The sequence below is a fragment of the Megalobrama amblycephala genome, linkage group LG7, assembly GCF_018812025.1.
Source record: "Megalobrama amblycephala isolate DHTTF-2021 linkage group LG7, ASM1881202v1, whole genome shotgun sequence".
NCBI classification, from domain to species: Eukaryota; Metazoa; Chordata; class Actinopteri; order Cypriniformes; family Xenocyprididae; genus Megalobrama; species Megalobrama amblycephala.
The window spans coordinates 3,125,051-3,137,503 of NC_063050.1; the positions used below are offsets into that span (position 1 = coordinate 3,125,051).

General features: G+C 37.4%; 1 protein-coding gene across 4 annotated transcripts; it reads right to left on the reverse strand.

Moving 5' to 3' along the window:
- Window positions 1-330: 330 nt before the first annotated feature.
- LOC125271579 (polymeric immunoglobulin receptor-like) lies at window positions 331-11,923 on the reverse strand. Of its 4 annotated transcripts, none has more exons than XM_048195658.1 (12): window positions 11,317-11,923; window positions 6,668-6,913; window positions 6,225-6,569; window positions 4,927-5,677; window positions 4,522-4,836; window positions 4,146-4,442; window positions 3,776-4,072; window positions 1,537-1,590; window positions 1,333-1,342; window positions 1,034-1,077; window positions 778-873; window positions 331-668 (listed from the first exon to the last, which is right to left on the reverse strand). In XM_048195658.1, the coding sequence occupies exons 4-12, from the start codon at window positions 5,063-5,065 to the stop codon at window positions 487-489; spliced, it is 1,434 nt and encodes a 477-aa protein (XP_048051615.1). In that variant the 5' UTR covers window positions 5,066-5,677; window positions 6,225-6,569; window positions 6,668-6,913; window positions 11,317-11,923; the 3' UTR covers window positions 331-486. The 4 variants fall into 4 exon arrangements, with proteins under 4 accessions (XP_048051615.1, XP_048051614.1, XP_048051616.1 ...); XM_048195657.1 differs by having other exon boundaries at window positions 1,034-1,081; window positions 1,289-1,342; XM_048195659.1 differs by lacking the exon at window positions 1,333-1,342 and having other exon boundaries at window positions 1,034-1,081; window positions 11,317-11,922.
- Between the last annotated feature and the right edge of the window lie 530 nt (window positions 11,924-12,453).

The window sequence follows — 12,453 nt, forward strand, 5'->3', positions numbered from 1 at the left end:
AAGATAACTCAACCTTCGTCATCAGAATCTTGTGTTATTAACGTAAACGGAAGGTTGTTATGTAATAATATACAAACACCACACCTTTTTGTAGAAAAAGAAGAATAATAGATTTGCCCAACCCAATCCCTACAGAGCTTTTGATGTTCCATATCACTTAGATGAGTCTCTTGTAGCAAAGCAATCTGAATCTTATCCCTCTTCAAAATATTTAAAATTTTCTTTCTTTTAATCACATTATTTACCCCTTTTGTTTTCAGAGCATGTAGCCAAAATCTGCATGATCAGGGACTCCAGTATATGAGCATGAACTAGAAACAACTATTGGTGTGACACGAACAAGACTTTATTAACTAAACACTTAAATTATTCTAACATACAAACATATACATGTAATTTAGCGATGGATAGAGAGCAGAAGCAGAATAGCATGTAATAACATCAGTGTGATGGTGTAAAATAAGCCCAGAGTTTCTTTAGGCTGAACTAAAATGAATTTGGCACGATGTGGTAAATGACCGTGGTGTAATCCGAGTGAATCTCCTCGTTGCTGAAGGCGAGAGCAGCGTCACTGAGAGACTCTTCATGCTTCTGGAAACTGACAGACGTGCACAGGAGCCCATCAGAGGGGATTGTGGGTAATTGTGCTGGAGTCGATGAACCGATGCCTGTGTGAATGAGCAGAGAAAGTGTGAAGTTAATCTGTGTGTGTATTTCTGAACAGCAGAGGGAGACAAACTCAGATTTATTAAAAATGCAGCAGCTTGAGTGTCTCACCGTGTTTACGGTTGTATTTTATTTTGAGCAACACGAGCACTAAACACACAGCCAGCAGGATCAAACCCACAGAAACAGCAACTATCATAGAAGAGCCTGAAATCAAGCAAAGAGATTGTCACAGAGAAACAAGGTGATCACATGACATTCATCTACAAGCATTCATACACATGCTGTACATCTGACACTCATCTTTATAGCTGTGTCATGTGATCACTTTCAACTCAAACTGAGAAATGGATCTGTTGGATCTTACCAGACTTTTCTTTATCCTGGGATTTTTCTCTTTCAGTGTCAGATGTTTCTGAAAATACACAATCATAAAGCACAAATGGTCAAATTAGAGGAACAAATTCTGCCAAGAAATCACACAAAGAGATTGTCACAGAGAAACAAGGTGATCACATGACATTCATCTAGCAGTCATACACATGCTGTACATCTGACACTCATCTTTATATCATAAAATAACTTTCAACTCAAACTGAGAAATAGATCTGTTGGATCTTACCAGATTTTTCTTTATCCTGGGATGTTTCTCTTTCAGTGTCAGATGTCGTCGTTTCTGAAAATACACAATCATAGAGCACCGATGGTCAAATTAGAGGAACAAATTCTGTCAAGAAATCACACAAAGGATTGTCACAGAGAAACAAGGTGACGTCAAACATTCATACACATGCTGTACATCCGACACTCATCTTTATATCACAAGATCATGTTCAACTCAAACTGAGAAACAGATTTGTTGGATCTTACCAGACTTTTCTTTATCCTGGGATGTTTCTCTATCAGTGTGAGATGTCGTCGTTTCTGAAAATACACATGGTCAAGTTTATTGATTGTCAAGTTTATTGAAGGGACGAATTCTGTCATTATTTACTCAGATGTTTTGTGGAACACAAATGCAATTTTGCTTGACGATTTTTTTTTATACAATTACATTTATGCATTCAGCAAAAAATGCCACAGAAGTGCACATGTGACTTATTTCATATCTTATAAAGCTGTATGATAATGTGTGACAAAACAAACAGACACAAATTTATCACTGAAATCACTTGTGCATATTCAAACCTGGCACATAATTGATGTCTTAAATAACAAGACCTGTCAGGATATATGGAAGCACACAAAAACTCTTCAGTGCATAACGATTTAAATTTAGATTAATTCTGTATTTTCATTGTATGGATAAGATCTGTGTGAATGTTAAAATAACATCTTTTTGTGCTCCACAAAACAACAACAACAAAAAAGAAACGGCATCAACACAAAGTCAGACGGACCTTTCCACAGTAAAACACAACCCAGCTGGCACAGTACGTCAAATCATCGGTCACATGTCAAATTTTGGTTGAAAATGAAAAACACGTCTAAACACAAGATTTGTTTGATGTCTAGCTCCAGCATCAGTCAGACATCAAATTTTGGTTGAAATTAGCTCCACACTGTAAAATAAATAATAAATAAATAAGAGTAGGGGAGAAATGAATGGCAGCACATTAAATCGTTCAAGATCTCAGCATAGGTTGGTGCTAATTTGACTATTTTTTAACATTAGTTTTCTCTGGCTGTTGTAACTGTGTTTGTGTTTGTTATAACATACACAGTTAAAGCAGCTAGAGAAAAAGTAATGGTAAAAAGACAAGAGTCAAAACAAAAGATTTCAAACTAAACATTTTCAATAAGCCATCAACATCTAAACCTCTGTTAATTCTCAATAAGAGCTTCTGTAGACAGAAATAAAGTGTTTTTGTGTGTGTGTGTGTGTGTGTGTGTGTGTGTGTGTGTGTCTGCCCAATGTTGGTGCTTGATGTCAAACAAACATTGAGTTAAGCTGATTATCATTTTCAACCAATATCTCACATCTGACCAATGTCTTCCTGATGATACATTGACGTCCAATGACCTCTCTGTGTCTAAACATTGGGTTTAGAGGTCAATCCCATTTTCATTTTCAACCAAAATTCAATGTCTGACCAACCAAGTCTATCCTGTGTCTGCTGGATCTGTAAGAAACGCTTTCTTTCTGCACGTTACTGAACTAAAACACAAAAGTAGCAGCCAGTTTTTCTTAAACTGTTTTTGTCTGTGGTTTTCAGCTGGTGTGAACATGACCGTTCATCAGACTTTACCACAGCGTGCTGCTTTAAAGAGACAGTACATCCAAAAATGATCACACTGAAAGAAAACATCTGTAGAAAGTTGGGCTGAACGATTATATATTTTATACTTATTTTATCAGGATTATGATTTCTGCTTCTCTTATAGTAACTGTTGTGATTTTGGCCCATTGGTTAAACTTTATAAGACATTTCAGTTGTATTGCATTAGTAACAATCCTTCACAACCTCTCATGCGTGCGGTTGCCAGACGTCAAGAGTTTAAATCCCCCAAACATGTTCTCTTAAAAAGGATACATGTAATGTCTGAGTTTTACTTCATCTTTGCAATCTGGCAACCATGTTCACATGCTCTCTACACTGTGAAAACACCCCTGATGATCTGAAAACATTGATGAACACGTGAGTTTATCGATCTCCATTGAGATATTCTGCTCAAATGAAGGTGTCGTTCAGTCCGTCTGTTCCTTCACGAGTTTTACTGTGACTGAATCTGCCATCAAACCTTCGGTTATGAACTGTAATAAATCCAAACATGGATCTCAACTTATTTGTTTCTGAGTGTAGTTGCTGAATAAATGCACTTAAACAGCCTCTGTGTGACTATAGAGAGAAAAACATTAACATCATTTGAAATCACTATTAGGAATTTCACTGTTTTGGTTTTGAGAGAAACTCATTATGGTTTTACCAGTTTACAGAGCGTGTTAATGTATATGATATAATAAATCAGATGATTTGTGTTTACTTGAAAGTGCAATAATTGTGAATAAATGTAAAAAGAAATTTCTCAAATTACAACAATCGAGACAAATTATTGCAATTATAATTTAAGCAAAAAACAATTTTTATCAGATTAATTAATATTTTACCTCCAATCACATGTAGATGAACTTCAGTGAATATGAATGACCCAGAACTCTCCTCTGCGCACCAGTATTTCCCAGAATCCTCTTCTGTCAGGTTGTTGATGTTCACAGTAAAGACTCCAGCTGAGGTTTCGTCAGTCACAGAGAATCGCCCATTTGTTCTCGTATTCGATGAAACACGAACTCCGTCTCGGACACAGATGTTCGGCTGATCTCCTCTGCAGAAAAACCTCATGTGATTCCTGAAGAACTGACAGCTGATGGACACTGATCCTCCGACAGACGCTTCACGAGTGACCGCTGAAGAGAGAAAATATGAGTATGAGAACAGAATGATCAGAAACATTGAGATTTTCTCCAGAAACCCCCTCACCATCTTTCATGACGATCATGAGATCAGTGTGAAGGTTAAACTCATCTCTCACTGCACACCAGTATATCCCAGCATCCTCTGCTCTCAGCTCACTCAAGGTCACAGTGAAGAGATTGAGTTCAGGATCATCCTTTGCTGAAATCTTTGGTTTTTTAGCTTCATCTGATCGAATGATATTTTGAGCATCTTCAGTGAAACACTTTCCTTTGCAAAGATGCTTTACTTCACTTGAATGTTTTGCATTATAAGGGCATTTGATCTCTGATGAATCTCCTTCACGTCCGACCACTGGAGGCACTAATAGTCAAAGAGAATGAAAGTGTTTATATCCTGCAATGAATGCACATGTTATGTGGTTTATGGTGACTGTACGTACTGGTCACAGTGAGTTGATGTTGATTGGTGAGAGAGACAGAAGTCAGATGTGTGTCTCTGGTTTCTGCTCCACACCAGTAAACTCCAGCATCTCTCTCGCTCACATTACTGATGATCACTGTAAAAACTCCTGCTGAACTGACAGAAAACTCAAAGCGTTTCTGCTCTGATGAACTGATGCTCTCACATATCTTCTGCTCGTTCTCTCTGCAGATGTGTTTGAAGGTCTCGCCGTGTTTCTCAGGGAAATCGCAGGTGAGATTCACACTTTGACCAATAACAGCAGATGCTTTACTTGATGCACGAAAATGATCAACTATACACAAAAACAATGAAAAATATATAATATCAAAGTATCAAATCTTTTAGAAAGTGTCCGATGAATCTCCTGACAGAATCTCTTTACCTTGATTTACAGTCAGTGTGACGTCAGTGAACAGATCATCATCAGCGATATTCACTCCACACCTGTACGTTGCTTCATTAGCCGCTGTTAAATCACTGATAAAAACCTTCAGAAGTCCTTCACTGGAATCATCATACATGTGAACTTTATCATGATGGACCCATCGATTCTGTTCATCAACAATAATCTTCTGTGATGAATCTTTCTGGATGAATTTCTTGTTTCTTCTGAACTCTTGTGGAAATTTACACGAGATGAAGACTGATTTACTGGAGTAGGCCTGAACCTGGACAGAAGTGATTCCACCTGAAAAATTAGATTTATTTGTTGATTTGTTAAATTATTAAAAGTCAGGAGGGATTTACTTTTCTCATTTAGATCTGTAAAAATTCTTTAATTAAAAATAAACTAAACTCACTATAAACATTCAGCCGAATCTCTTTAATGAAGGTTATGTGAGTAATTGATGGATCTGATCCGTCTCTCTCCACTCCACATAAATAAACTCCTCCGTCGTCTGCAGAAATGTCTCTAATGGTCACAGTAAAATGATCTTCACGACTGTCAGACAGAATGATCTTCTCCTCAGATGATTGTGATGATTGTGAGCTGTTCAGCACATGGACAGGACCCACTTTCAGTCTGTAGAAGACTTTGGTGTGTGATTTAAACTTATCATCATATTCACAGTGGAAAGAGATCGTTTGTCCAACAAACTCGTCCTGGATAACAGACCTCCCACAACCAGACTCTGAAAATGATACAACAAAATCTTGTGACATGCACTGAAATCTAAAATATTATTAGTATGATTGAAGGTGCATTATGGAATTATGTCTTCTCTAGCGCCATCTCTGTTTGACACATACAATTGCAGAGTTTTTTTATTATTTATTTATTTCTTGTAGGTATATTTATGGATGCCAGTGATCAGAACAGATCTGTCATTCTACATCAAGACAGAAAAACATGAGTCTTACAAGGCATATATCCAGAAAAATGTCATCGATAACAAGTAAGTTGCATATACTGTAGTAGCTGGGACTTGTTGAACATGAACATGCAAAGATGAATGATATAAAACTGACATTTCCCCCGCATAATCCAGCCCGACTGCTCAAATTATGAATTATAATAAGATGACCGTTGTGAATCAGGGTAAGGCATGGAAACTGTTTTAAACATTGATTAATGTGCTTGGTATTTCATTCTTGTTCATTTTTACTCAATGTTCTGCAGCGCTCCATTAATAGTAATAAAAATAATTGATGTAGTAAGTTATAAAGTATCACACGTACCGTTGTTCACCTTTAAGTCAAAATCATGACTCCATTTCTGATTGTTTCCACACGCATATTTCCCATGATCCTCTCTGCTGAGGTTCCTGATAAACACTGTGAAGAATCTGCTGTTTCCATCATCATACAGAGCGAATCTCCCGTTATAAACCCAACGACGCTGAATCTCAGTACTGATGCCTGATATATTTCCCTCCTGTCTGCTGAAAAAATTTCCTTTATGCTGTTCCTCAGTCTTTCTCTGGTTCGTATGCTGTTCATTAGTTTCAGTGTGGTTTGAGATCATGCACTTGAACATCAAACTCCCTCCAGCGCATCCAATCAACATGAAACAAAGTACCTGACCTGCCAAACACAAGTTCATTTGCTCTGGGTTATTATATATCATCAATCTAGATCATATAATGTATTATTTGATCCAGACTGACCAGTGAAGAACTGACCTGAGATCAGGCAGAGAGTGATGAAGATGAAGATGATGATGGCAGCCCTCATTCCTGATTGACTTCAGTCTCACAGATATCCAGAGAAAAAACAGATCTGATCACAATCCAGCGACAGCAAGAACTGATCAAATGTTCCTTGAATGCGACGTAAGTCTCTATCATCAGAAGTACACACACCCTACATCGGTCTTTCTCACGACTCTTCTTCCTTATTCTCTATAACAGTTCCACCCAACTGCACAGCTATCAGGGCGGAAAGCGTTGAGATGTGTGTGAAAGACATGCAGAGAAACACATGTCAGATGACACATCAGTATTAATATAACAGCATACGCATAATGAGTGACTGAAGAATGCAAAAGCTTCATCCTGCATTCATCATAAACATCACAGAAAAACTGACATGAATAAAGAGTTTTAATAGATGTCAATCATCTTAAAACATGCCAACATTTCCAGTAAGAGAGCAGATAGACTCACTGTGAGACTTATGTGCATTGGATGTTGTGAAAGGCCTAAATTGATAGAGATGAACCCTGTGATCAGGCTCTGATGGTTTCACAGACAGGGCTTATAGACTAAGCCATGGATTACGCTTTACTTAGTTCAATTGGGGCATTTCAGTAGCTTTTATAAACATACCTTAGAAAAAAACAAAACATCACCAGTGTTCATCTTAAGAGAAATTATTAAGCTTTAAAAATAAATGTGTGAGCCAACTCAATAGACTTCATGAAACACAATTTAGGTTTTAAGAAAACCATTATTTAATTATATTTCAGGAAGCAAACATTGATTCTAGATAGAAAGTGAACATAATCTAGCTACTATTTACAATTAATTTACAACTGAAATGTTAAAGGAATATAATATACTAGTTTAAAACTGTCAGAAAATATCAGTTCTGCTGTTTTGTTTTCATTAAACTTCAAACAGTCAATGTACAGTCAAAACCACAAAAATACAATATTATCTTATTATGTGAATGAAAAATAGTCTAGGTATATTTTTGAATTTCTTTTTCAAGAATCAAAAACAAAGGTTGGGTTTTTACTGTACTTATGTTGTACACGCTTCTCAATCAGACACTTTACTTACAGTACATGTACAGCATAACTGACTGTAAGAGCTGTAATAGTGCACGTCTGTGTTTATGCTCTACAGTACAGACACACACACACACACACACACACACACACACACTGTGTTTTCATGTTTTATGGGGACTTTCCAGAGACATAATGGTTTTTATACTGTACAAACTGCATAACCTATCCCTCTACGTTAAACCTACCCATCACAGAAAACTCATAAACCATGTTTACTTTGTAATGCATATGACATTATAGACATTTGTGTCCTCACAAACCACATATACCTGTACACACAAACACACCAATAAAGTTATGTTAAAAAACCTGAAATATCTGCCTTCTCCAGATTAGCCTGTACAATTAAGTGTTGCATCCTATATGAATTATCCCTGAAAAGTATTAATGCTATATTTTCAGTTTCATTTTTAGCTATACATCTAAATTAACCAGTTTTTAAAGGTGCTCGTTCCAAAGCCAGAAGTGGCCTTGTTTTTTATGATATTTAGAGCATATTTGCTGTGTCAACTGTACCGTATATTTACCAACATTGGCCCTAATTGTTATTAACTATTAACATGCTTACTGTTCCATTTTGAGCTTACACCCTGGTTGGCCAGTGCTGACTGTGCCATACATATGCCAAATGTGGTCCAAAGTTGGAGTAATGGAGTACAGTTGGAGTTAACATTCGGAATCGCCAGTGATTACACTCCGTCATCTTTGCCAAAACTGGTCCAGATATGTTTTAAGATATCTGGGCCACATTTGCTGCATTATATGTGGGCCAGTTTAGGCTTACATCCTGGTTAGCCAGTGCTGACTGTGCCGTACATTTGCCAAATGTGGTCCAAAGTTGAAGTAATGTATCTGGGCCATATTTGTTATGCCATGTGTGGGCCACTTTAGGTTCACATTCAGAATTGCCAGTGATTACTTTCCACATCTTTGCCAAAACTGGCCCAATTGTGTTTTAAGATAACTGGGCCACATTTGCTGCAGCATATGTGGGCCGTATTTGGTTTAAAGCCAGATTAGCCATTGTTGATTGTGCCACATTTTTGCCAAAGATGGCCCACATTTGGTTTGTGATATTTGGGCCATATTCATTATTTATCACATGGGCCACTTCAGGCTCACATTCAGATTACACATTACCATAAGTGCTGCATCTTTGCCTAAAAAGGCCCACATGTGATTTGAAATATTTGGGCCATATTTGCCGTGTTACATGTGGGCCACTTAAGGCTCACATACATTTTGTCCGGGTCATAAGAAGGCCTGCAGTGCCGCATCATTGCCTAAAGTGGCCCACATCCGTTTGCTATCTAGGATTTATGTATATGAAATTTAGCACAAATTAAAACTTAATTTATAATATAATATTCTTTCCCTTTATTTGAGTGATATTAGTAAACCCAAATATAACGTTTTCTAAATACAAAGAATCAGTTCTGCTGTTGTTCATAAATACCAGTAGCTAGTGACATTGCCATGTCGTCGAAAATAGAGTCATCAGTGTCCCAATGTAAGCCTGAGACATAGGGAGATAGAGAGCTGATTGAGACGCAGCCCTAGACTGCAGTTACTGCACTTGTTGTCATGGTAACTGTGGGCGTTTTTATAATAAACTAAACGGAAATTGCTATCACCTAAGGCAGGGGTCATCAACTATATTTGTCCAAGGGCCAGAATTTTTCACTGCAGACACTGTAAGGGCCAGATACTCGTAATATAAAATAAAATTCGAATTGTATCCTAATATGTTATTATTTGATATACTAATTCTAATTCCAAATTCATGTTATTTTTTACATATTACCTGTACTGCAGCAAGCCACCAGGGGGCAATAGCGATAATTTAGGCTTCATATTTGTGAGGCTGTCAAGCTGTCCATCACTGTCACGCAATTGTGCGCAAATCCCAGGCAAGGAAAATTTTGACATTTGTGAAAAAATGAGCACGTGAAACAATAAAAGATGTTCAATGAGAGAACGCGTTTATCGTCATTCTTGACTGAAGGCAGGCTATGGCGCAAGCTACTTTTCAGAAGGGTTTTTGTTTCGTTAGATTTAAAAATAAAAAACGGTTCTCATTCCCCCTTGAATAAGGCCGGCGACACACTGGCTGCGTGAGCGTCTCAGCTGCGTGGCGTGTCCGTTTTTATTTCGGCTCCCATATTTAACAGGTTGGAGTTTGCACACTGAGACACGCGTCTCAGGCGCGCTCGAGCCACGCAGAAAACGCGTGCATGCTAGAAATAGAACCGACGCGTGTTCCAGCCCTATGGTTCCAGCAACGGGAGTGTTCTCTGGCTAGAGCGCAGAACAGCGGAGTTTGTACATGTCTGAGCTTGTGTTTTGTTGCTTTGACATTGTGGAAAATAGAATAATAGAAACAAAATGTATTAGCATTTTTACCCGTTATTATCAATCTAAATTAATCTCGTTTTTAATTTAACTTAATTTCGTTTTTCTTTAGGCCTATTTAAATTTCGTTTTTATTTATTTAAATTTTGTTTTTTCTTTATTTAAATCTACCCTTACTGTGCCAATTTGTTAGTCAGAAAAATATTAGACTACCTTAAAAGTATTGCTTAATTTAACAGACCTGTGTGTGTGCGTTTTATATCACTAGTGCAGTGTCCGTTCTCGGAGCATAAGCCCTGCCCGCGTGAGGTGCGCCGCTTCCCGCTCGCGCTGCTCTAACTGTAGTTTACTAAAAGTTTATTAATTCTGAATGTGTCGCGTCTCGCGTGTCCATCTATATCGCACCAAATGAGACACTGCACTCCCTTGTGAAGTCGATTGGATGAACGGTTCTCGAAATAATAAGAATGCAAACGGCATACAGACACAGATTCCTGCCTTTATTAGAGAGAAAAATATGTTCAGCCCCTCTCTCCGAAGCTTCGAATAGTCGATGTTCATCAAAAAATGGTATTCGGACCAGCCCTAAACTTTTTCCTCTTACAAGGCTATTCCTGAATTCAGTATTATTCTGGGGGCCGGATGGAAATCTCTGGCGGGCCGCCAGTTGACGTTGCATGACCTACGGTATGTTTCTGGTCACTGTTTGTGTGTGATCTCTATTTTTACTCTCTAATATTTTGATATATTAATGCAGTAGATGTGCAGTATTGATCACAACTGATTACAGACGCACTATAGAGGCCTAACAGAGGCTTCATGACCGACATGCGTCACATTTTCTCTCGTTTGTACAACAGAGCTAACAATCATTGGTTCATTGATATTGTTTTTGTGCATTAAATGTGTTAAATGAATAAAAATGTCAAATTTGTATCATTTTGTTGGCATCACAAATATCGTAAAACGGCTTTCAATACTACCTGATGTGAATGTAATTTAAATAAACATTATAAATAGTCTGACTAAATATCAAAATTTATTTAATCGTCTAGTTTCTGGCATTTTAAAACTGTCGAAGTATAACGATGGTCTGAAATCCCCCATGTAACGAAGACCAAAATAACTTAGCAGCTAATTTTTATATGACTTCATGGTAATATGAAGAATAAGTTCAGAACTCACCGCTAAATATGAGGACGTTTAATTATTTATGATCAGGGATTCAAATCCCTGGAATGGCGTCGCTTATTTATTTTCCTTTCACTTTCGTTTGCGGTCGAATTCCAAACGGTGTTTTGCGCCCTTGAAGGACACTGAGGGGAGGGGCGTCACACGAAGGGTCGTTGATTAATGGCGTTGTTTTTCATCGCTTCCTTCGTCAGCTGTGTGAGCTTCTGTGTGACTAGGATATAGGGATGCTTACTGAATTCGTCTCACCAGCTCCTCAGCTCCACTCATGTTAAAGACAAACGCTAGTGGCGCAGAGCATCATCACATTCTCAGAGAGTCTCAGAACAGTTGCTATATGTGACTAAGTAATACAGACAATATGAAAATAACAACAACAACTCCATGCAGCCAACAATTTAAGTTCAGACTTCTTACAGAAAAGAGAAATCAAGCAAGTATTTCAATTTAAAACATTCAGTACAGTCAGGAGTAATTCTGCTTTTGGTGGGCCACCTTCCTGTAGAGTAGCAAGGTGTTCAGGAAGAAGCCCTCCAGAAGCAGGGTTTGATTGACACCCCTGTACATTAATCTTTAAATGTTTTCTAATGTAAATGTAAAGTAAGCTTTACAGAAAATGTTGCAAATTTTATTTTATGTATAGTGTTTCCTGACACATATACACTCAATCTTCTTTTCTCCTTCAATTATAGGTAAAATATAATTTAACATTTAAGTAATCAGCAAACCAACACTAGAAAAGTCACTCCAGTGCACCTTCTGGATACCAGAATGATCTACACTGTAAAAAAAAATCCCGTTAAAAAACGGTAATTTTCTGGCAGCAGGGGCGCCAGAAAATGTCCGTTTAAAAACAGAAAATTACTGTCAGAAAAAAAAAAAAAAAACATGGATAAACTGTAAAACAAAAAAATCCCGTAAAAAGACGGTAATTTTCTGGCAGCAGGGGCGCCAGAAAATGTCCGTTTAAAAACAGAAAATTACTGTCAGAAAAAAAAAAAAAAAAAAAAAAAAAAACATGGATAAACTGTAAAAAAAAAAATCCCGTAAAAAGACGTTAATTTTCTGGCAGCAGGGGCGCCAGAAAATGTCCGTTTAAAAACAGAAAATTACTGTCAGAAAAAAAAAAAA

What these genes read in the sequence shown, in the direction of transcription:
- LOC125271579 (XM_048195657.1), bottom strand. Translation starts at nt 5,065, where the DNA reads ATGTATGATGATTCCAGTGAAGGACTTCTGAAGGTTTTTATCAGTGAT. An exon ending in CACACTGACTGTAAATCAAG is followed by an intron (nt 4,837 to 4,926) that starts GTAAAGAGATTC and finishes TTTTGTGTATAG; the next exon opens with TTGATCATTTTCGTGCATCA. An exon ending in CCAGGATAAAGAAAAATCTG is followed by an intron (nt 1,082 to 1,288) that starts GTAAGATCCAAC and finishes GTGTATTTTCAG; the next exon opens with AAACATCTGACACTGAAAGA.